Raw genomic sequence first — 25851 nt, 5'->3', positions numbered from 1 at the left:
ATCACCAGTCGAAGATATATATAAAAACTTGAATAAATATGCTAGCCATTGGATTATAATTGGATTAAAAATACTTTATTGGTTACTACATCTAATATTTGACGTAGGTAACATAGTAAGTAGTGCTGACCTTATGATTCCCCCAGGAAAATATGGATGGTATCACACTATACTATATACAAAATATTTTTGGGTTAATATGGCTGCGGCACTCTCAAAAATTTGTATCTTAAATGCTATTAGCAAGCAATTGGATAATTGGATCAATGTCAGTAAACCTGTGTCTTGGCGCAAAATAAAAACTAAAATGAAGGAAAGGAACGAAATTCTCCCCGCACAAATTAGTTTCGGACATCTAGCAGAGAACCTATTGGTGAAGTAACAATCGAAGAGAACACGGAACCAACATGCGCAGAATATCTCGAAGATCTGTTCAATAAAATTAACACTGTACAACGAATGGCAAGAGAAAATTTGATAAAATCCAAACTAAGACTAACGATCGACGAATTAACCCTCAAGATTTTAAAACAGGAGATTCGATATATCTACTAAAAGAACCTAGTAAAGGAAAATTCTCCGATCAATATACTGGACCATACAAGGTGCTAGAAATCTTGCAGAACCAGAACGTCAAGATTGAAGTAAAAGGGATTCCGCGAACAGTGCACTTAAACAAGCTAAAACTAGCGCATAACCGAAATAAGCAATGAATAAAGTGATTTCAGTGGGCAACGTAGTGCAGTAGTGTCTGTTGTAGTGCTGTTCGTCGAATAATACAGATATCGAACACCTAAAAGAGAAAAGGAAAAATTATTATATGTACTCTAATTATTGTTTGAATATAAAACGTGTTGATTCAATAAATAATTAAAAGAGTGAAAGTGAAAGTTACCTTGTGAACAAGTAATCATCATACGAGAAGGTTTACGTGCAAAATAGGTTATGGATCTCGGTTTGCGAAACACCATGTACAACAGCCAGCTGAAAAATAAATGAACAAATTAACTTCAACTGCCTTAATGCAAAATACAACAGTACTAAATGTTATAACAATACTATGGAAGCATGGCACTGTTCGTCGAACAACACAGATGGCGGAAACCTGAAAAGAAAAAGAAGTTTATTACAAATGCTCCGATTACTGTTTGAATGTAAAACGTGTTAGTTCAACGAATAACTAAAACAGTGGAAGTGCAACTTACCTCGTGAACAATTAATCACCATACAAGGAAGTGTACATGCATGAATGTCGCAGATTAACAAGAAGAAATAAAATAGCTGATAAGTGTAGAAAGTGGTTAGAAAATAATTAAGATAGATTAATTGAAAGTAAAAGGATATCTTATTATGTATTAATCTACGTAGTATTGTTATATTATTATATCTAACATGTAGAAGTGGATTTTGTAATACACAATAGCGGTCGCACACACAATGCATTATACACATATTAAACTAAATAAACTAAACAGTACCTTTATGGCCACAGATATAAGACGATTGAAGACAACCGTAGTAAGTATCCAAGGCATATCGAAGAATCAGGTGATGTTGTGGGAATGATCTAGGTAAGTGATGCAGCATCGGAAGAGTAGAATCTGAAGAATTACAGACAATGTTAATCTAACAAGTAGGTTTTAATCACTAATAAGGGAACTAACTCATATCATACACAAAATAATAGCAAATAGCAAGTACATGCAATAATAAATTAATAGGGAAAATAAGAAAGGTTAATAAACACAGGAATAGGTTAGAAATTAATCAAGATAGACTAACTAAATATTAACAACATGACTGAACTCGGTGCAAAGGAATAAAGTTACGTTACACAAAATATCTGGTAACACAATACACAAAAAAAAAGAAAAAAAACATTAACTAAATTAAACAAGATTTATATAAATGCGAGTCACGTATAATCAAAACAATGACTATCGAAATTCGAAAACAACACAATCTATGCTATCGCATTAAGGTAGCACACGGTATTGACACACACAATATCATGAAACACAAACAATATTACAGAAACACTACAAAATAAACTATAATGATTAACAAATTAACTATTTCAACAACACGCTACTGTTGACATTAAACAAACGATACACGCAAGCGACCATGTTGAAAATTCGTCGCACGCACCCCAACACAAATAATAGCCAATACAATGTAATACAGCATTATAATAGCAATGCTAGGTACTGAACACAAAAAAAAAAATAATAAAAAAAAGAAAAAAAAAGAGAGAGATAAGGAAAATATATATAATAAACAACAACTAACATAACCATAACATATTATATATTATACCACATACAGGGATACAGTATTTGTACAAAGGGATAGGTCCGAACAAAACTTATAAAAAATTATAAAATATATATATTAACTGTTTTCGTATGTATGTCCAGAACAGGTGGCGAGTTCATCGACCCTAACATAGAGGACTCAGACGGGCCCGTACCCGCATTCGATCTGGAAGCGACGGAGGATGTTCAGTCTTGCCTCTGTGTTCGGTTGATACGTTCTGTCTACCATTTAGATAACGGCCATCTTTGTCAAGACTGTTTCGATAACTTAGATCCAGACCACCAGGACCTATGTGACGACCCACCCACTCATTTCATATGCGGAGTATCTGCAAGAACACGAATATCATACTGTCGTATGTGTGATATAAACCTAGCGGACCTACAACCCGCTATATCATGCCTCCAATGCATGATCGTTTACACTAATCTAACTCACCTTGAAAGAAACTTTTTAGTTCAAGGAATAGCAATCCGCGCCGTAGAACTATAAAGTACTTGTATGCTACGCACAAGACCAAATACTGATGCTATCCACCTGTAAACAAACGACATTTATAATTATGCATATAATTTTCACTTATGTTTACCAATATATATATGCACGCATGTTGTAAAGTAGGCGATATCTATGACACTCACTTCCATTGATAATCCGAGTGACTCGTAAAATAAGTCGTCATATTTACCATTGCACGCACATATATATATATACTCGAAAACAAGGTACATTTGTGATATTTATTCCTATTGATGATATATACTTATATATTTATAACGATAAAACAAATCTCATCTATATTACTTACCAATACGTATGCATATACGTATATAATTATAACCCAGGTAGCATTCATGGTATTTATTTTCACCGATAATAAGTTTTAACAAGAAAAAAAAAACATATAAATATAAATTTTTTTTTATATATATTAATAATAATAAAAGATTATTCTTATTTCTAATAAACTCGAGAGTAAGAAACAATTTAATAAATTGTTAATAGGAAGATGAATCGCCTGGTCATCGTACTTACCCTCATCAAAATAGCATACGGCCTGGTAGGATATGACTGCAATGGCAACCACCTCAACGTTACCACTATCTCTCTAAACTCCATCGGGGACTGCAGCATACAGCCTACAATGACTGAAACCCAAGATATTTATATACAACTACTTCAACTCTCAGAATTTGAATTTACCAACGTAAGGCAATGCAAGGTGCAAATAACTCGAATTGTATATTACTGTGGCATGCACTTTCACACGTCGGCAGTGCATAACGGATTCGCCGAATACCTCCATGAAACAACCGACCAACAATGTGCAAGGATGCACCAAGACGGCACGTTTTCACTCGGACCACAAAACCTTATAGTTGGCCTAAAAGATAATGCAACAGAAACAAGGTCGCTTGTCCTAGCCGGCAAGCTAACAGACGACGGCAGCTGCCAGGGAACACAGTATGTAGACCCATACGGGAGCTGGGAAAAGGTCGTCGTACAAGCAACAGTAAGGATAAGTTTAAAATCAGCAGTTGTGCCAGTACGGATCGAGGCGAACAAAATTCTACTGAAATCAGGAACAGTATGTACCTTTAGCGAAGGAAACTGTCTAGACGCTGAAGACGGATACACTTATTGGCAACCACAACCACCCTCACCATGCAAATTTGATCAGTACGATGTGCTATATGAAGGAATTGCTACAAAGATCCAGGAAATAAAAACCAACAGAGAATCAGCACAACCAGTTTACGCACTAACAACGCAAGAAGTAACATTTGCACTGACTAAAACCGGAGAACAGCCACTGTGTGAATATACCCTACTATCCACCGAACACCCCAAATAGTTGAAACAACAAGAGGAAATACGTTTATCTCCAAAAGCAAGACAGCAGTCGAAAACTTGGACATATTCGCATACGTCAACTCAAAATTCATTTACGTAGAGAAACATATTAAACGACAAATGACAACATCGTACCATGATATACTGACACAAAGATGTACCACGCAGAAGAAACTAATAGAAAATGCTTTAAGCTGAGCAATCTTACTGCCCGATGAATTTGCATATACCATATCCAAAACCCCAGGACACATGGCCCTGATCGCAGGAGAAGCAGTCCACATAGTCAAATGCATTCCGGTACAAGTAAAAGTACGACATACAACAGAATGCTACTCGGAGCTACCCGTTTGGCAAGGGAATCGCACCGCATTTTTAACGCCAAAAACACACATCCCAACGCAACACGGAAACCACAGAGAATGTAGCGCGGTACTACCTACGCTATACAATATCGACGGACTCTGGCACAAATTCGTACCAAAACCCATGGAAACAATTGCACCACAGGAACTCCGCCCGGACGTACGCCAAACGTGGCAATATTCAGCACCATCGTCGTTGGCCACGAGCGGAATACATACCCAAAAAGACCTCGATGCACTACGGGACCACGTCATGTTCCCGGCAGAAAAATCTGCAGTCTTGAACGCATTGGCCAGAGGAGCAACAGGAAAAACAATCGTCCCTGGAACAGTAAACATCCTGGGAATGATGGACGAAAACACATTAACGACAATAGCAAAAAATACCGTATCAAGCTTATGGATTGGTTTTATGGAATTTGGAACTGTCAGTGCAGCAATATTTGGAATACTTGTAATATTTAAACTAATCAAGACGATAATAGATATAGCCATACACGGATACCAGTTACGTGAAACTTACGGATGTGGAATCGCCCTATTAGGAGCAATATGCGGCTCAGTTACCCACCTGCTACTATACCTCAAAAGAAAACGAAATATCGATGATCAAACAGCACAACCTCGAGGGATATCGATAACACCGGTAGTCACTTAACAACCAACGCCATCTACGTCCGCCTTGAGCGAACTCAGAGACACCATCAGTCAAATTTCCTTTGGAAATTTGAACTCCAAGGGCGGGGGTGTCACGTCCCGCGCTCCGCACGCGCCGTAACAAGAACAAGAAAACTATTCTATACAAAACGCGCGAATAAAGATTTGAATGCACAAACGAACACACGGCGCTACGAAACTAAAGGAAGGATTAACAAAGCGAGGGCGACTAATAAATCCAACCAGTATAAAATAAAATAAATAAAACCAGCTAACGGATTGAACGAGTTACGAACCAAACAAATAAACCAGGAAATAAGAATAACTACAAAAAGGGAAATAATTGAAGCGCCAGAAATACATGTATATATAAATATATTTTAATCAATCAACTTGGAGAGTTACATATAAGTATAAACATATATGCTAGATATGTAATAAACTAGTAAATATTAGTGTTAGTGCTTATAATACTATGCAACAAATACAATATTATCAATTTATGAAATATAAGTATATACGAAGTTAAAAACTAATAGTCTAACGAATACATAAAACATACAATATTGTATTATTAAAGAAATAAAAGTTACATTGTCAGAAACATATATATATGTGTGCGCATTCTATTAAACAGAAACATACTTAAAACTAGCCTACGTTCCGGTAAAGAGTTATAAAATAAGAACTACGCTACGAAACATGCATGTCTCTATATAAACATATAAAAATCTATTTTCTAAACTAAAACCACTATTAATAATCTACAAAAAAAATAGAACACACAACGCAACACTTGGGACCAAGCGACAACCTGTCGACAGGCCAAACGCTCAAAATAATTAACACCGCAACGACTTGAGGAATTGCTTACAGAAATTCTGTCATCAAGCACAAATATGTAAACACACATTAAACGCACAATAATCTAGAAACAAAACCTTCAATACTATGTTGTCACAATACAAAATATATATGTATATATGAAATCAAATGATTGACACATAACCTCAAATACACAACACTATATCACAAAAGAATCTAAATGAAAATCACTTTGCCAGAAATATATACATATATACGTGTGCGTGTGCGTGTTCTATCTTATTAAAAGAAATTAATATAAAATAAATAATTAACATTTCATTTCGTACGAACACTACATGAACGAGAGAAATATACATATAAATACGTATATATATATATACATATATATATATATATATATATGTATGTATGTGTGAGTGCATATGTTTTATATTATCGAATACTCTATAAAATAAACTACTCAAAACAATAAATAACGCAATCGAAGAATTACAAAACATTAGCCATATTGAAGTGACACACAACATAAACATATATATATATATATATATATATATACATATTATACTATTGTCACTTTAAAAAACAATATTAATAAATAAATGTTCCAATTGCGGTAGAATAAGGAAAAACGAGCGACAGACGAAAAATTACTTCGATATCAAACAAAACTAAAGACCCGTCACTAAAAACTTTACTGATGACATTTATGAGCAGCCATGTTGGATTTACACGCGTCATGGCGACAGGAATATTAGGGATTAATGGAAGTCAGGCGCGAGAAACAAATCATGAAAACACATTGTTAACACTTTTCTTTAATAAATTCTATGCGCAACTACAAATGTAAAAAAAAATATATATATATAATTAATTAAAAGGGGGGAAATATAAAATTGAAAAAAATAACAAACGTAAAATAGATAACCTAACACTATCACATTCAATATATATATATATATATATATATATATATATATATATATATATATATATATATATATATATATTGAACACAAAACAAAATACATCAAAAAATTAATAATAATAAGGAACATCAAACAGCGAACCAACGAAATTGAAGCAGCTACACTAAATCAAAATCGAAGCAAGGAGCTCCGGGATAAAGTTCGCTGAACTCACGCATACACCAATAGCGCACAACAGGGGAAATTCCCTTTCTCCCAGAAGCATGGTGACGAAGATGTGCCTCCAAAACCTCTTCGGGAATTTCATTCGCAAAACGAACTTTCACGCAACGATCGGTATCAACGATTTCAACCAGAGGGGGTTCCCTCTCCAATACGACGGTCTCTGCATCGAAGAAATTCTCGTCGAAAGTAACCAAATCGTCAAAGCCCAATTTCGACACGGCCTCGGCACCAATGTTGAATAGTTCCTCCAACCACTCTGATATTCGTGGTTTATCACAGGGCCGCATGCGTTTGATTGGTCCTCCCGAGTCGCCCATGGGTTCTTCGGAATCCCTCTTTCGCTTGGGCTGAGAACAACACGGTATATTTTAAATAAAACGAAACAGGACGAATCAAGCGGACTAAAAACAAGACTAAATACGTACCAGGGAAGTCTGGAAAGGAACCTCTGATGGAAACGACTCCGCAAACATTGTTCGAACGTCGATCACCGAAGCCTAGGGAAATAGCAAAAAAGGAAAAAACAATCAAAATCACAAAAACAACCTTAATATGCAAACATCCAAACTTACGCAAAACAACTCGAAGGAGGAGGTCCTTGTTATGGGAGAGCAGCGGAGCTGCGCGTGTTGCCCGAGCAAACATTGAAATGATAATGATGCTGCAGCCATCAGCCCTTCCACGCGCCGAAGAACACCGGTAATTCCCACGGTACAGCACGTGGAAGTTTCTCGTGGAAAGGATTAGATCAGCGTGGAATGCTTCAAATCTCCTAGACGCTAGCTCAGCGGAACACAGGACTGATAAAAACTAAGTCGAAATATGGAATTTGCATTTTGTCACGTACGATTCCAAGAAGCCCAAACTGCAACATCCCGATTCCCACGGAAGCGTACCCCCAGTGGACCACCACCCCGTGGGGGATGGCATTATAAATAAGCGTAGCAACATAGCGCAGCGCTCATTATTATTCTGGTGAACATTCTTATTACGGTTCATTATTCTTTGTTCATTATTATAGTGTCCATTCTTCTTATAATTTGCGTTCGTTCATTTTTTATAGTGTTCATTCCTTACGGCTCATTATTCTTCGCTCATTAGTTTGTTCATAATTCTTGTGATCGTTTGTTATTACGGCCCATTATTAATTTATTACTACGTTCGTTATTGCGCTCGTCACTGCGTTTAGAAATTTTGTATAGTATTTTGTGTTTCGGGGTCTTTAGTTTTTCGGTCAAGAAAAGAGAGTCGCGACTAAGTTAGAAGAAAATTTTATCTTTGAAGTCCTCATTTCATCGTTTAAACACAAACGCGCATTGTAATTGCGGTATTAATCCAGCTAAGTGAATTGCTCAGTCTGTATTAAAATAGATAAATAAAGTAAGAGTTGATAGTAAACTATATTCGAGTTCAAATAATAAACCCAACAAAACTTCGACGACCACCGGAGCGGCTGAGGCAATGGCACCAAACAGCACCTACTCCTCAAGGTAAGAAAATTAATTTTGAAAATTTCCTTCTTCTCTGGTAATCTCGTTGCCCTCGAGAATTGAATTAGAACTTCCTATCATCGATTTCGTTTTATTTTCGTGAACGGTTTTGAAGATAGAATCATTGTTTAAACTTTTAACAAAAGAGTTGTCCGCTGTGTCGGCTTGTGCGAACGGTGTTTTCAACTACTGAAACATCCACTGATCTTCGCATTCCTCCTCCCATTGTTGGTAAAATATTACCCGTCTTTGGGCAAGGCTTGCGAAATCACATAAGTCCCGCACAGAAAGGACTATTAAATACATCGTCGGGGTCAATCGAAAATTAAGAACAATACCGGCATTGCTATTAACTGATATTCTTGCCATCATTGCATGCGATTGCAAGAGAGATATAACAGAACAATTTCCCTTCGAGAATTTAACCAAAGGATCGTTCGCTGTGTTGGCTTGTGCAAACGGTGTTTTCGCTTATCGAAAACACCCATCGATCTTCGCATTCCTCCTCCCACTGTTGGTAAAATATTACCCGTCTTTGGGCAAGGCTTGCGAAATCACACGAGTCCCACACAGAGAGGATCGTTAGAATCATCCCCGATTATTAAACTCAAAAGGCAAGAAAATCGTGGTGACAGAATCCATCGTAGTAAATGAATTGAGTTTCGGTCCTAACGGCAAACTACTACAGCGAAATTAAAAGAGAAGAAGAAGTCAAACGTAAAAATAAATTTATATAAAACAACGAAAAATCTCACATTCCTATCCAATCCAGCAACGCTAAAATATATATTATCTAGCTAATAAAATATACATATAATAACCTAAGCCATTTTACATTCAAATAAAAATCCGTTCAACGAGGAAAAATATTTATTGTACCCAGCTTTAATCCTCTCCCGTGCTAGTATCCCTGCGCATAGCAGGTTAGCCGAAAAGTGGAATTCGTTTACCAGTTGCATTAAGCGTCAGTTAACGCTACCCATTAAGCGTAAAAGAAAATAATAAAAATAAAATATTTTGAAATAGTCCTTAGACTATTTCTGGTGGCAGCAACTACCGTATTAATTAGAAATCTAAATCAGTATTAAATACACAATAATATCATTTCAATTTATTTCCCTTCCGATTAAATTCAAAACTCAAACTATAAAAAAAAAATTTTTCAGTAAAATTTAACTTTAAATTTGATCGATTTAAACAAATAGATACGTAACAGAGTAAAGTAATAAATTTTTGGTGGCAGCGGTGGGATACGCTCCACGGAGGATTAAAGTTGGTTTAAACGGTTCGATTCGCTCCACAAGGGATTAAAGTTGTCACGATTATCGATAAAATATATACCTAAGAAATAATGTCGACTAAATTAGAATCGTTGGACAAAGGCATGATCTTGATGTTATCGGAAAAACTTAAAGCATGGGATGCGAATTTTCGCGACATGAGTACAACAATGAATAAATTACAAGACGATGTGCGTTCACTGAAAATAAAAAAGGAAATCAAGACACCCGTATCATCGCCGATAATTTCCCAAGCGACAATACCGATAGAAGTTAATCCCCAATCAATTAAGTTAAAAGATGCAATACAGACAGTACCAGTGTTCGACGGACATCGACCCTCGGTATTTCGATTTTTAAGAGCATGCGAGCGTGCACGAAACATGGTTCCTAGGCATCAAGAATCTCAGTTAGTAAAATCATTAACGAATAAGCTTCGCGGACACGCGTCTCTCGCCGTAGAAGACACAGAAGTAATAAGTTTAAACGATTTCGGGAATAAATTAAAAGATATGTTCGGTCCGGGAAAAACGGTTAACGAATATAAAGGGGAATTAGCTACAATATTTCAACGACCGGGAGAAGATATTTTGGACTACATAGAACGCGTCAAAGATCTCAGGCTGGCGATAATGAACGGGGAAAGGTACGAGTACGGCACCGTATTTCAAGATAGGATAGATCGAGACACGAGGGAAGCTTTCGTTAAGGGGCTCCCAAACGAGGTGTATTTACGAGTAAAGATAGCAGGATACCAATCCTTGGACGATGCGTACCGCTAAGCCGTGAAAGTAACACGAGAATTAAAGCAAGTGAACAATAGAATTCGATACCAACGTCCGACACCTTCGGATAATTATAACCAAAACAACGCTCATCCACCATACAATAGTATCTATACTGTAAACAACCGCCAGGACTGGAGATTTGTACCGCCGTCGCAGAAACATCTAAACAACCCGGGAATAGAAGAAAATGTCAGGAAAGAAACAAGAGCAATAACTTGGGAAGAAAAACGCATAAATAAATACCTCGATAGAGATCTAAATCAAAAGAGAGATGCTGATCATTTCAACCAATCAACTTTTCAATGCAAACACCATTCCGTTGCTGTGATAAGGGATAATGTCACGTTAAATAATAAAAGGACGCACGGTGCCATAGACAGGATCATGAGTGAGAAATTTTCTGAGTTACCAAACAAGATAAATAATATTAGTGCCAAAGAACTTTCAGACAAAGCAGAAACTAGGAAATTGAACGACGAGACGACAGGCAATGCTTATCCACTGCCTAACATCACAGAGATATTGGACCCGCTGGGAAGTGCAAATCGCCTCTCCACGTTCGACTTGGCAAAGATACAAAAGCAAGACTCCACGAATTTCGTGAATGTTTCAACCATAATGGGAAAAGAGATAGCGAGTGCATCTCACTCAAAAACTTCTATAAAACCATCAGAAGGAAACTTTATCGAACTCAAAGCCAAATCATTAAATTGCAAGGAAGATCACACTATAGAAAATAAAAATATAGCTATCCCTAAATCCAAAACAGAATCTATAAGCAAAAAGGTTTGTAATAAAAATTCAAAGAATAATTCCAAATCTACCAAAAATATTCCTAAACGTTCCATACAAATAAATAATAATTTAATTATAATAAGCACTTCCAGTAAAACTATTCATCCTGAAAAGGTAGAGAAAAATAAAGGTGCTGCGAATAAAATAAATGAAGAAGAAAAAAGGGTAACTAAGGAAAAGGATTCTAAACATTTTCAAGCTGAAGAAACGCAAGTTCAACGAGCTCAAAGAAATCAAAAGGGAGAAAACAGGGAATCACCAGTCGAAGATATATATAAAAACTTGAATAAATATGCTAGCCATTGGATTATAATTGGATTAAAAATACTTTATTGGTTACTACATCTAATATTTGACGTAGGTAACATAGTAAGTAGTGCTGACCTTATGATTCCCCCAGGAAAATATGGATGGTATCACACTATACTATATACAAAATATTTTTGGGTTAATATGGCTGCGGCACTCTCAAAAATTTGTATCTTAAATGCTATTAGCAAGCAATTGGATAATTGGATCAATGTCAGTAAACCTGTGTCTTGGCGCAAAATAAAAACTAAAATGAAGGAAAGGAACGAAATTCTCCCCGCACAAATTAGTTTCGGACATCTAGCAGAGAACCTATTGGTGAAGTAACAATCGAAGAGAACACGGAACCAACATGCGCAGAATATCTCGAAGATCTGTTCAATAAAATTAACACTGTACAACGAATGGCAAGAGAAAATTTGATAAAATCCAAACTAAGACTAACGATCGACGAATTAACCCTCAAGATTTTAAAACAGGAGATTCGATATATCTACTAAAAGAACCTAGTAAAGGAAAATTCTCCGATCAATATACTGGACCATACAAGGTGCTAGAAATCTTGCAGAACCAGAACGTCAAGATTGAAGTAAAAGGGATTCCGCGAACAGTGCACTTAAACAAGCTAAAACTAGCGCATAACCGAAATAAGCAATGAATAAAGTGATTTCAGTGGGCAACGTAGTGCAGTAGTGTCTGTTGTAGTGCTGTTCGTCGAATAATACAGATATCGAACACCTAAAAGAGAAAAGGAAAAATTATTATATGTACTCTAATTATTGTTTGAATATAAAACGTGTTGATTCAATAAATAATTAAAAGAGTGAAAGTGAAAGTTACCTTGTGAACAAGTAATCATCATACGAGAAGGTTTACGTGCAAAATAGGTTATGGATCTCGGTTTGCGAAACACCATGTACAACAGCCAGCTGAAAAATAAATGAACAAATTAACTTCAACTGCCTTAATGCAAAATACAACAGTACTAAATGTTATAACAATACTATGGAAGCATGGCACTGTTCGTCGAACAACACAGATGGCGGAAACCTGAAAAGAAAAAGAAGTTTATTACAAATGCTCCGATTACTGTTTGAATGTAAAACGTGTTAGTTCAACGAATAACTAAAACAGTGGAAGTGCAACTTACCTCGTGAACAATTAATCACCATACAAGGAAGTGTACATGCATGAATGTCGCAGATTAACAAGAAGAAATAAAATAGCTGATAAGTGTAGAAAGTGGTTAGAAAATAATTAAGATAGATTAATTGAAAGTAAAAGGATATCTTATTATGTATTAATCTACGTAGTATTGTTATATTATTATATCTAACATGTAGAAGTGGATTTTGTAATACACAATAGCGGTCGCACACACAATGCATTATACACATATTAAACTAAATAAACTAAACAGTACCTTTATGGCCACAGATATAAGACGATTGAAGACAACCGTAGTAAGTATCCAAGGCATATCGAAGAATCAGGTGATGTTGTGGGAATGATCTAGGTAAGTGATGCAGCATCGGAAGAGTAGAATCTGAAGAATTACAGACAATGTTAATCTAACAAGTAGGTTTTAATCACTAATAAGGGAACTAACTCATATCATACACAAAATAATAGCAAATAGCAAGTACATGCAATAATAAATTAATAGGGAAAATAAGAAAGGTTAATAAACACAGGAATAGGTTAGAAATTAATCAAGATAGACTAACTAAATATTAACAACATGACTGAACTCGGTGCAAAGGAATAAAGTTACGTTACACAAAATATCTGGTAACACAATACACAAAAAAAAAGAAAAAAAACATTAACTAAATTAAACAAGATTTATATAAATGCGAGTCACGTATAATCAAAACAATGACTATCGAAATTCGAAAACAACACAATCTATGCTATCGCATTAAGGTAGCACACGGTATTGACACACACAATATCATGAAACACAAACAATATTACAGAAACACTACAAAATAAACTATAATGATTAACAAATTAACTATTTCAACAACACGCTACTGTTGACATTAAACAAACGATACACGCAAGCGACCATGTTGAAAATTCGTCGCACGCACCCCAACACAAATAATAGCCAATACAATGTAATACAGCATTATAATAGCAATGCTAGGTACTGAACACAAAAAAAAAAATAATAAAAAAAAGAAAAAAAAAGAGAGAGATAAGGAAAATATATATAATAAACAACAACTAACATAACCATAACATATTATATATTATACCACATACAGGGATACAGTATTTGTACAAAGGGATAGGTCCGAACAAAACTTATAAAAAATTATAAAATATATATATTAACTGTTTTCGTATGTATGTCCAGAACAGGTGGCGAGTTCATCGACCCTAACATAGAGGACTCAGACGGGCCCGTACCCGCATTCGATCTGGAAGCGACGGAGGATGTTCAGTCTTGCCTCTGTGTTCGGTTGATACGTTCTGTCTACCATTTAGATAACGGCCATCTTTGTCAAGACTGTTTCGATAACTTAGATCCAGACCACCAGGACCTATGTGACGACCCACCCACTCATTTCATATGCGGAGTATCTGCAAGAACACGAATATCATACTGTCGTATGTGTGATATAAACCTAGCGGACCTACAACCCGCTATATCATGCCTCCAATGCATGATCGTTTACACTAATCTAACTCACCTTGAAAGAAACTTTTTAGTTCAAGGAATAGCAATCCGCGCCGTAGAACTATAAAGTACTTGTATGCTACGCACAAGACCAAATACTGATGCTATCCACCTGTAAACAAACGACATTTATAATTATGCATATAATTTTCACTTATGTTTACCAATATATATATGCACGCATGTTGTAAAGTAGGCGATATCTATGACACTCACTTCCATTGATAATCCGAGTGACTCGTAAAATAAGTCGTCATATTTACCATTGCACGCACATATATATATATACTCGAAAACAAGGTACATTTGTGATATTTATTCCTATTGATGATATATACTTATATATTTATAACGATAAAACAAATCTCATCTATATTACTTACCAATACGTATGCATATACGTATATAATTATAACCCAGGTAGCATTCATGGTATTTATTTTCACCGATAATAAGTTTTAACAAGAAAAAAAAAACATATAAATATAAATTTTTTTTTATATATATTAATAATAATAAAAGATTATTCTTATTTCTAATAAACTCGAGAGTAAGAAACAATTTAATAAATTGTTAATAGGAAGATGAATCGCCTGGTCATCGTACTTACCCTCATCAAAATAGCATACGGCCTGGTAGGATATGACTGCAATGGCAACCACCTCAACGTTACCACTATCTCTCTAAACTCCATCGGGGACTGCAGCATACAGCCTACAATGACTGAAACCCAAGATATTTATATACAACTACTTCAACTCTCAGAATTTGAATTTACCAACGTAAGGCAATGCAAGGTGCAAATAACTCGAATTGTATATTACTGTGGCATGCACTTTCACACGTCGGCAGTGCATAACGGATTCGCCGAATACCTCCATGAAACAACCGACCAACAATGTGCAAGGATGCACCAAGACGGCACGTTTTCACTCGGACCACAAAACCTTATAGTTGGCCTAAAAGATAATGCAACAGAAACAAGGTCGCTTGTCCTAGCCGGCAAGCTAACAGACGACGGCAGCTGCCAGGGAACACAGTATGTAGACCCATACGGGAGCTGGGAAAAGGTCGTCGTACAAGCAACAGTAAGGATAAGTTTAAAATCAGCAGTTGTGCCAGTACGGATCGAGGCGAACAAAATTCTACTGAAATCAGGAACAGTATGTACCTTTAGCGAAGGAAACTGTCTAGACGCTGAAGACGGATACACTTATTGGCAACCACAACCACCCTCACCATGCAAATTTGATCAGTACGATGTGCTATATGAAGGAATTGCTACAAAGATCCAGGAAATAAAAACCAACAGAGAATCAGCACAACCAGTTTACGCACTAACAACGCAAGAAGTAACATTTGCACTGACTAAAACCGGAGAACAGCCACTGTGTGAATATACCCTACTATCCACCGAACACCCCAAATAGTTGAAACAACAAGAGGAAATACGTTTATCTCCAAAAGCAAGACAGCAGTCGAAAACTTGGACATATTCGCATACGTCAACTCAAAATTCATTTACGTAGAGAAACATATTAAACGACAAATGACAACATCGTACCATGATATACTGACACAAAGATGTACCACGCAGAAGAAACTAATAGAAAATGCTTTAAGCTGAGCAATCTTACTGCCCGATGAATTTGCATATACCATATCCAAAACCCCAGGACACATGGCCCTGATCGCAGGAGAAGCAGTCCACATAGTCAAATGCATTCCGGTACAAGTAAAAGTACGACATACAACAGAATGCTACTCGGAGCTACCCGTTTGGCAAGGGAATCGCACCGCATTTTTAACGCCAAAAACACACATCCCAACGCAACACGGAAACCACAGAGAATGTAGCGCGGTACTACCTACGCTATACAATATCGACGGACTCTGGCACAAATTCGTACCAAAACCCATGGAAACAATTGCACCACAGGAACTCCGCCCGGACGTACGCCAAACGTGGCAATATTCAGCACCATCGTCGTTGGCCACGAGCGGAATACATACCCAAAAAGACCTCGATGCACTACGGGACCACGTCATGTTCCCGGCAGAAAAATCTGCAGTCTTGAACGCATTGGCCAGAGGAGCAACAGGAAAAACAATCGTCCCTGGAACAGTAAACATCCTGGGAATGATGGACGAAAACACATTAACGACAATAGCAAAAAATACCGTATCAAGCTTATGGATTGGTTTTATGGAATTTGGAACTGTCAGTGCAGCAATATTTGGAATACTTGTAATATTTAAACTAATCAAGACGATAATAGATATAGCCATACACGGATACCAGTTACGTGAAACTTACGGATGTGGAATCGCCCTATTAGGAGCAATATGCGGCTCAGTTACCCACCTGCTACTATACCTCAAAAGAAAACGAAATATCGATGATCAAACAGCACAACCTCGAGGGATATCGATAACACCGGTAGTCACTTAACAACCAACGCCATCTACGTCCGCCTTGAGCGAACTCAGAGACACCATCAGTCAAATTTCCTTTGGAAATTTGAACTCCAAGGGCGGGGGTGTCACGTCCCGCGCTCCGCACGCGCCGTAACAAGAACAAGAAAACTATTCTATACAAAACGCGCGAATAAAGATTTGAATGCACAAACGAACACACGGCGCTACGAAACTAAAGGAAGGATTAACAAAGCGAGGGCGACTAATAAATCCAACCAGTATAAAATAAAATAAATAAAACCAGCTAACGGATTGAACGAGTTACGAACCAAACAAATAAACCAGGAAATAAGAATAACTACAAAAAGGGAAATAATTGAAGCGCCAGAAATACATGTATATATAAATATATTTTAATCAATCAACTTGGAGAGTTACATATAAGTATAAACATATATGCTAGATATGTAATAAACTAGTAAATATTAGTGTTAGTGCTTATAATACTATGCAACAAATACAATATTATCAATTTATGAAATATAAGTATATACGAAGTTAAAAACTAATAGTCTAACGAATACATAAAACATACAATATTGTATTATTAAAGAAATAAAAGTTACATTGTCAGAAACATATATATATGTGTGCGCATTCTATTAAACAGAAACATACTTAAAACTAGCCTACGTTCCGGTAAAGAGTTATAAAATAAGAACTACGCTACGAAACATGCATGTCTCTATATAAACATATAAAAATCTATTTTCTAAACTAAAACCACTATTAATAATCTACAAAAAAAATAGAACACACAACGCAACACTTGGGACCAAGCGACAACCTGTCGACAGGCCAAACGCTCAAAATAATTAACACCGCAACGACTTGAGGAATTGCTTACAGAAATTCTGTCATCAAGCACAAATATGTAAACACACATTAAACGCACAATAATCTAGAAACAAAACCTTCAATACTATGTTGTCACAATACAAAATATATATGTATATATGAAATCAAATGATTGACACATAACCTCAAATACACAACACTATATCACAAAAGAATCTAAATGAAAATCACTTTGCCAGAAATATATACATATATACGTGTGCGTGTGCGTGTTCTATCTTATTAAAAGAAATTAATATAAAATAAATAATTAACATTTCATTTCGTACGAACACTACATGAACGAGAGAAATATACATATAAATACGTATATATATATATACATATATATATATATATATATATGTATGTATGTGTGAGTGCATATGTTTTATATTATCGAATACTCTATAAAATAAACTACTCAAAACAATAAATAACGCAATCGAAGAATTACAAAACATTAGCCATATTGAAGTGACACACAACATAAACATATATATATATATATATATATATATACATATTATACTATTGTCACTTTAAAACAATATTAATAAATAAATGTTCCAATTGCGGTAGAATAAGGAAAAACGAGCGACAGACGAAAAATTACTTCGATATCAAACAAAACTAAAGACCCGTCACTAAAAACTTTACTGATGACATTTATGAGCAGCCATGTTGGATTTACACGCGTCATGGCGACAGGAATATTAGGGATTAATGGAAGTCAGGCGCGAGAAACAAATCATGAAAACACATTGTTAACACTTTTCTTTAATAAATTCTATGCGCAACTACAAATGTAAAAAAAAATATATATATATAATTAATTAAAAGGGGGGAAATATAAAATTGAAAAAAATAACAAACGTAAAATAGATAACCTAACACTATCACATTCAAAATATATATATATATATATATATATATATATATATATATATATATATATATATATATATATATATATTGAACACAAAACAAAATACATCAAAAAATTAATAATAATAAGGAACATCAAACAGCGAACCAACGAAATTGAAGCAGCTACACTAAATCAAAATCGAAGCAAGGAGCTCCGGGATAAAGTTCGCTGAACTCACGCATACACCAATAGCGCACAACAGGGGAAATTCCCTTTCTCCCAGAAGCATGGTGACGAAGATGTGCCTCCAAAACCTCTTCGGGAATTTCATTCGCAAAACGAACTTTCACGCAACGATCGGTATCAACGATTTCAACCAGAGGGGGTTCCCTCTCCAATACGACGGTCTCTGCATCGAAGAAATTCTCGTCGAAAGTAACCAAATCGTCAAAGCCCAATTTCGACACGGCCTCGGCACCAATGTTGAATAGTTCCTCCAACCACTCTGATATTCGTGGTTTATCACAGGGCCGCATGCGTTTGATTGGTCCTCCCGAGTCGCCCATGGGTTCTTCGGAATCCCTCTTTCGCTTGGGCTGAGAACAACACGGTATATTTTAAATAAAACGAAACAGGACGAATCAAGCGGACTAAAAACAAGACTAAATACGTACCAGGGAAGTCTGGAAAGGAACCTCTGATGGAAACGACTCCGCAAACATTGTTCGAACGTCGATCACCGAAGCCTAGGGAAATAGCAAAAAAGGAAAAAACAATCAAAATCACAAAAACAACCTTAATATGCAAACATCCAAACTTACGCAAAACAACTCGAAGGAGGAGGTCCTTGTTATGGGAGAGCAGCGGAGCTGCGCGTGTTGCCCGAGCAAACATTGAAATGATAATGATGCTGCAGCCATCAGCCCTTCCACGCGCCGAAGAACACCGGTAATTCCCACGGTACAGCACGTGGAAGTTTCTCGTGGAAAGGATTAGATCAGCGTGGAATGCTTCAAATCTCCTAGACGCTAGCTCAGCGGAACACAGGACTGATAAAAACTAAGTCGAAATATGGAATTTGCATTTTGTCACGTACGATTCCAAGAAGCCCAAACTGCAACATCCCGATTCCCACGGAAGCGTACCCCCAGTGGACCACCACCCCGTGGGGGATGGCATTATAAATAAGCGTAGCAACATAGCGCAGCGCTCATTATTATTCTGGTGAACATTCTTATTACGGTTCATTATTCTTTGTTCATTATTATAGTGTCCATTCTTCTTATAATTTGCGTTCGTTCATTTTTTATAGTGTTCATTCCTTACGGCTCATTATTCTTCGCTCATTAGTTTGTTCATAATTCTTGTGATCGTTTGTTATTACGGCCCATTATTAATTTATTACTACGTTCGTTATTGCGCTCGTCACTGCGTTTAGAAATTTTGTATAGTATTTTGTGTTTCGGGGTCTTTAGTTTTTCGGTCAAGAAAAGAGAGTCGCGACTAAGTTAGAAGAAAATTTTATCTTTGAAGTCCTCATTTCATCGTTTAAACACAAACGCGCATTGTAATTGCGGTATTAATCCAGCTAAGTGAATTGCTCAGTCTGTATTAAAATAGATAAATAAAGTAAGAGTTGATAGTAAACTATATTCGAGTTCAAATAATAAACCCAACAAAACTTCGACGACCACCGGAGCGGCTGAGGCAATGGCACCAAACAGCACCTACTCCTCAAGGTAAGAAAATTAATTTTGAAAATTTCCTTCTTCTCTGGTAATCTCGTTGCCCTCGAGAATTGAATTAGAACTTCCTATCATCGATTTCGTTTTATTTTCGTGAACGGTTTTGAAGATAGAATCATTGTTTAAACTTTTAACAAAAGAGTTGTCCGCTGTGTCGGCTTGTGCGAACGGTGTTTTCAACTACTGAAACATCCACTGATCTTCGCATTCCTCCTCCCATTGTTGGTAAAATATTACCCGTCTTTGGGCAAGGCTTGCGAAATCACATAAGTCCCGCACAGAAAGGACTATTAAATACATCGTCGGGGTCAATCGAAAATTAAGAACAATACCGGCATTGCTATTAACTGATATTCTTGCCATCATTGCATGCGATTGCAAGAGAGATATAACAGAACAATTTCCCTTCGAGAATTTAACCAAAGGATCGTTCGCTGTGTTGGCTTGTGCAAACGGTGTTTTCGCTTATCGAAAACACCCATCGATCTTCGCATTCCTCCTCCCACTGTTGGTAAAATATTACCCGTCTTTGGGCAAGGCTTGCGAAATCACACGAGTCCCACACAGAGAGGATCGTTAGAATCATCCCCGATTATTAAACTCAAAAGGCAAGAAAATCGTGGTGACAGAATCCATCGTAGTAAATGAATTGAGTTTCGGTCCTAACGGCAAACTACTACAGCGAAATTAAAAGAGAAGAAGAAGTCAAACGTAAAAATAAATTTATATAAAACAACGAAAAATCTCACATTCCTATCCAATCCAGCAACGCTAAAATATATATTATCTAGCTAATAAAATATACATATAATAACCTAAGCCATTTTACATTCAAATAAAAATCCGTTCAACGAGGAAAAATATTTATTGTACCCAGCTTTAATCCTCTCCCGTGCTAGTATCCCTGCGCATAGCAGGTTAGCCGAAAAGTGGAATTCGTTTACCAGTTGCATTAAGCGTCAGTTAACGCTACCCATTAAGCGTAAAAGAAAATAATAAAAATAAAATATTTTGAAATAGTCCTTAGACTATTTCTGGTGGCAGCAACTACCGTATTAATTAGAAATCTAAATCAGTATTAAATACACAATAATATCATTTCAATTTATTTCCCTTCCGATTAAATTCAAAACTCAAACTATAAAAAAAAAATTTTTCAGTAAAATTTAACTTTAAATTTGATCGATTTAAACAAATAGATACGTAACAGAGTAAAGTAATAAATTTTTGGTGGCAGCGGTGGGATACGCTCCACGGAGGATTAAAGTTGGTTTAAACGGTTCGATTCGCTCCACAAGGGATTAAAGTTGTCACGATTATCGATAAAATATATACCTAAGAAATAATGTCGACTAAATTAGAATCGTTGGACAAAGGCATGATCTTGATGTTATCGGAAAAACTTAAAGCATGGGATGCGAATTTTCGCGACATGAGTACAACAATGAATAAATTACAAGACGATGTGCGTTCACTGAAAATAAAAAAGGAAATCAAGACACCCGTATCATCGCCGATAATTTCCCAAGCGACAATACCGATAGAAGTTAATCCCCAATCAATTAAGTTAAAAGATGCAATACAGACAGTACCAGTGTTCGACGGACATCGACCCTCGGTATTTCGATTTTTAAGAGCATGCGAGCGTGCACGAAACATGGTTCCTAGGCATCAAGAATCTCAGTTAGTAAAATCATTAACGAATAAGCTTCGCGGACACGCGTCTCTCGCCGTAGAAGACACAGAAGTAATAAGTTTAAACGATTTCGGGAATAAATTAAAAGATATGTTCGGTCCGGGAAAAACGGTTAACGAATATAAAGGGGAATTAGCTACAATATTTCAACGACCGGGAGAAGATATTTTGGACTACATAGAACGCGTCAAAGATCTCAGGCTGGCGATAATGAACGGGGAAAGGTACGAGTACGGCACCGTATTTCAAGATAGGATAGATCGAGACACGAGGGAAGCTTTCGTTAAGGGGCTCCCAAACGAGGTGTATTTACGAGTAAAGATAGCAGGATACCAATCCTTGGACGATGCGTACCGCTAAGCCGTGAAAGTAACACGAGAATTAAAGCAAGTGAACAATAGAATTCGATACCAACGTCCGACACCTTCGGATAATTATAACCAAAACAACGCTCATCCACCATACAATAGTATCTATACTGTAAACAACCGCCAGGACTGGAGATTTGTACCGCCGTCGCAGAAACATCTAAACAACCCGGGAATAGAAGAAAATGTCAGGAAAGAAACAAGAGCAATAACTTGGGAAGAAAAACGCATAAATAAATACCTCGATAGAGATCTAAATCAAAAGAGAGATGCTGATCATTTCAACCAATCAACTTTTCAATGCAAACACCATTCCGTTGCTGTGATAAGGGATAATGTCACGTTAAATAATAAAAGGACGCACGGTGCCATAGACAGGATCATGAGTGAGAAATTTTCTGAGTTACCAAACAAGATAAATAATATTAGTGCCAAAGAACTTTCAGACAAAGCAGAAACTAGGAAATTGAACGACGAGACGACAGGCAATGCTTATCCACTGCCTAACATCACAGAGATATTGGACCCGCTGGGAAGTGCAAATCGCCTCTCCACGTTCGACTTGGCAAAGATACAAAAGCAAGACTCCACGAATTTCGTGAATGTTTCAACCATAATGGGAAAAGAGATAGCGAGTGCATCTCACTCAAAAACTTCTATAAAACCATCAGAAGGAAACTTTATCGAACTCAAAGCCAAATCATTAAATTGCAAGGAAGATCACACTATAGAAAATAAAAATATAGCTATCCCTAAATCCAAAACAGAATCTATAAGCAAAAAGGTTTGTAATAAAAATTCAAAGAATAATTCCAAATCTACCAAAAATATTCCTAAACGTTCCATACAAATAAATAATAATTTAATTATAATAAGCACTTCCAGTAAAACTATTCATCCTGAAAAGGTAGAGAAAAATAAAGGTGCTGCGAATAAAATAAATGAAGAAGAAAAAAGGGTAACTAAGGAAAAGGATTCTAAACATTTTCAAGCTGAAGAAACGCAAGTTCAACGAGCTCAAAGAAATCAAAAGGGAGAAAACAGGGAATCACCAGTCGAAGATATATATAAAAACTTGAATAAATATGCTAGCCATTGGATTATAATTGGATTAAAAATACTTTATTGGTTACTACATCTAATATTTGACGTAGGTAACATAGTAAGTAGTGCTGACCTTATGATTCCCCCAGGAAAATATGGATGGTATCACACTATACTATATACAAAATATTTTTGGGTTAATATGGCTGCGGCACTCTCAAAAATTTGTATCTTAAATGCTATTAGCAAGCAATTGGATAATTGGATCAATGTCAGTAAACCTGTGTCTTGGCGCAAAATAAAAACTAAAATGAAGGAAAGGAACGAAATTCTCCCCGCACAAATTAGTTTCGGACATCTAGCAGAGAACCTATTGGTGAAGTAACAATCGAAGAGAACACGGAACCAACATGCGCAGAATATCTCGAAGATCTGTTCAATAAAATTAACACTGTACAACGAATGGCAAGAGAAAATTTGATAAAATCCAAACTAAGACTAACGATCGACGAATTAACCCTCAAGATTTTAAAACAGGAGATTCGATATATCTACTAAAAGAACCTAGTAAAGGAAAATTCTCCGATCAATATACTGGACCATACAAGGTGCTAGAAATCTTGCAGAACCAGAACGTCAAGATTGAAGTAAAAGGGATTCCGCGAACAGTGCACTTAAACAAGCTAAAACTAGCGCATAACCGAAATAAGCAATGAATAAAGTGATTTCAGTGGGCAACGTAGTGCAGTAGTGTCTGTTGTAGTGCTGTTCGTCGAATAATACAGATATCGAACACCTAAAAGAGAAAAGGAAAAATTATTATATGTACTCTAATTATTGTTTGAATATAAAACGTGTTGATTCAATAAATAATTAAAAGAGTGAAAGTGAAAGTTACCTTGTGAACAAGTAATCATCATACGAGAAGGTTTACGTGCAAAATAGGTTATGGATCTCGGTTTGCGAAACACCATGTACAACAGCCAGCTGAAAAATAAATGAACAAATTAACTTCAACTGCCTTAATGCAAAATACAACAGTACTAAATGTTATAACAATACTATGGAAGCATGGCACTGTTCGTCGAACAACACAGATGGCGGAAACCTGAAAAGAAAAAGAAGTTTATTACAAATGCTCCGATTACTGTTTGAATGTAAAACGTGTTAGTTCAACGAATAACTAAAACAGTGGAAGTGCAACTTACCTCGTGAACAATTAATCACCATACAAGGAAGTGTACATGCATGAATGTCGCAGATTAACAAGAAGAAATAAAATAGCTGATAAGTGTAGAAAGTGGTTAGAAAATAATTAAGATAGATTAATTGAAAGTAAAAGGATATCTTATTATGTATTAATCTACGTAGTATTGTTATATTATTATATCTAACATGTAGAAGTGGATTTTGTAATACACAATAGCGGTCGCACACACAATGCATTATACACATATTAAACTAAATAAACTAAACAGTACCTTTATGGCCACAGATATAAGACGATTGAAGACAACCGTAGTAAGTATCCAAGGCATATCGAAGAATCAGGTGATGTTGTGGGAATGATCTAGGTAAGTGATGCAGCATCGGAAGAGTAGAATCTGAAGAATTACAGACAATGTTAATCTAACAAGTAGGTTTTAATCACTAATAAGGGAACTAACTCATATCATACACAAAATAATAGCAAATAGCAAGTACATGCAATAATAAATTAATAGGGAAAATAAGAAAGGTTAATAAACACAGGAATAGGTTAGAAATTAATCAAGATAGACTAACTAAATATTAACAACATGACTGAACTCGGTGCAAAGGAATAAAGTTACGTTACACAAAATATCTGGTAACACAATACACAAAAAAAAAGAAAAAAAACATTAACTAAATTAAACAAGATTTATATAAATGCGAGTCACGTATAATCAAAACAATGACTATCGAAATTCGAAAACAACACAATCTATGCTATCGCATTAAGGTAGCACACGGTATTGACACACACAATATCATGAAACACAAACAATATTACAGAAACACTACAAAATAAACTATAATGATTAACAAATTAACTATTTCAACAACACGCTACTGTTGACATTAAACAAACGATACACGCAAGCGACCATGTTGAAAATTCGTCGCACGCACCCCAACACAAATAATAGCCAATACAATGTAATACAGCATTATAATGGCAATGCTAGGTACTGAACACAAAAAAAAAAATAATAAAAAAAAGAAAAAAAAAGAGAGAGATAAGGAAAATATATATAATAAA

The 25851-nt window shown here is 36.0% G+C and overlaps 3 protein-coding genes across 19 annotated transcripts; all 3 read right to left on the bottom strand.

Moving 5' to 3' along the window:
- Positions 1 to 2293: 2293 nt before the first annotated feature.
- LOC143302970 (uncharacterized) lies at positions 2294 to 7863 on the bottom strand. Of its 9 annotated transcripts, XR_013058874.1 has the most exons (6): positions 7750 to 7863; positions 7603 to 7674; positions 6678 to 7524; positions 3355 to 3467; positions 2758 to 2856; positions 2294 to 2647 (listed from the first exon to the last, which is right to left on the bottom strand). XR_013058874.1 is itself a non-coding variant. In XM_076620400.1 (4 exons), exons 2-4 carry the CDS (start codon positions 4791 to 4793, stop codon positions 2824 to 2826), a joined length of 327 nt encoding a protein of 108 aa, XP_076476515.1. In that variant the 5' UTR covers positions 4794 to 4861; positions 5110 to 6423; the 3' UTR covers positions 2294 to 2823. The 9 variants fall into 9 exon arrangements, 3 of the variants coding, with proteins under 3 accessions (XP_076476515.1, XP_076476514.1, XP_076476513.1); XR_013058873.1 differs by having other exon boundaries at positions 2294 to 2856; XR_013058878.1 differs by lacking the exons at positions 6678 to 7524; positions 7603 to 7674; positions 7750 to 7863 and adding exons at positions 4758 to 4861; positions 5110 to 6403 and having other exon boundaries at positions 2294 to 2856.
- A 6214-nt stretch (positions 7864 to 14077) lies between these two features.
- LOC143302969 (uncharacterized) lies at positions 14078 to 19649 on the bottom strand. Of its 9 annotated transcripts, XR_013058868.1 has the most exons (6): positions 19536 to 19649; positions 19389 to 19460; positions 18460 to 19310; positions 15139 to 15251; positions 14542 to 14640; positions 14078 to 14431 (listed from the first exon to the last, which is right to left on the bottom strand). XR_013058868.1 is itself a non-coding variant. In XM_076620396.1 (4 exons), the coding sequence occupies exons 2-4, from the start codon at positions 16575 to 16577 to the stop codon at positions 14608 to 14610; spliced, it is 327 nt and encodes a 108-aa protein (XP_076476511.1). In that variant the 5' UTR covers positions 16578 to 16645; positions 16894 to 18219; the 3' UTR covers positions 14078 to 14607. The 9 variants fall into 9 exon arrangements, 3 of the variants coding, with proteins under 3 accessions (XP_076476511.1, XP_076476510.1, XP_076476509.1); XR_013058867.1 differs by having other exon boundaries at positions 14078 to 14640; XR_013058872.1 differs by lacking the exons at positions 18460 to 19310; positions 19389 to 19460; positions 19536 to 19649 and adding exons at positions 16542 to 16645; positions 16894 to 18190 and having other exon boundaries at positions 14078 to 14640.
- A 3969-nt stretch (positions 19650 to 23618) lies between these two features.
- LOC143302975 (uncharacterized) lies at positions 23619 to 25174 on the bottom strand. Its single transcript, XM_076620414.1, has 4 exons — positions 25049 to 25174; positions 24630 to 24675; positions 24466 to 24554; positions 23619 to 24363 (listed from the first exon to the last, which is right to left on the bottom strand). Exons 1-4 carry the CDS (start codon positions 25155 to 25157, stop codon positions 24257 to 24259), a joined length of 351 nt encoding a protein of 116 aa, XP_076476529.1. The 5' UTR covers positions 25158 to 25174; the 3' UTR covers positions 23619 to 24256.
- Between the last annotated feature and the right edge of the window lie 677 nt (positions 25175 to 25851).

The sequence above is a fragment of the Bombus vancouverensis genome, chromosome 8 (genome assembly GCF_051014615.1).
Source record: "Bombus vancouverensis nearcticus chromosome 8, iyBomVanc1_principal, whole genome shotgun sequence".
Classification (NCBI taxonomy): Eukaryota; Metazoa; Arthropoda; class Insecta; order Hymenoptera; family Apidae; genus Bombus; species Bombus vancouverensis.
This window is presented reverse-complemented; position numbering and strand designations above follow the sequence as displayed.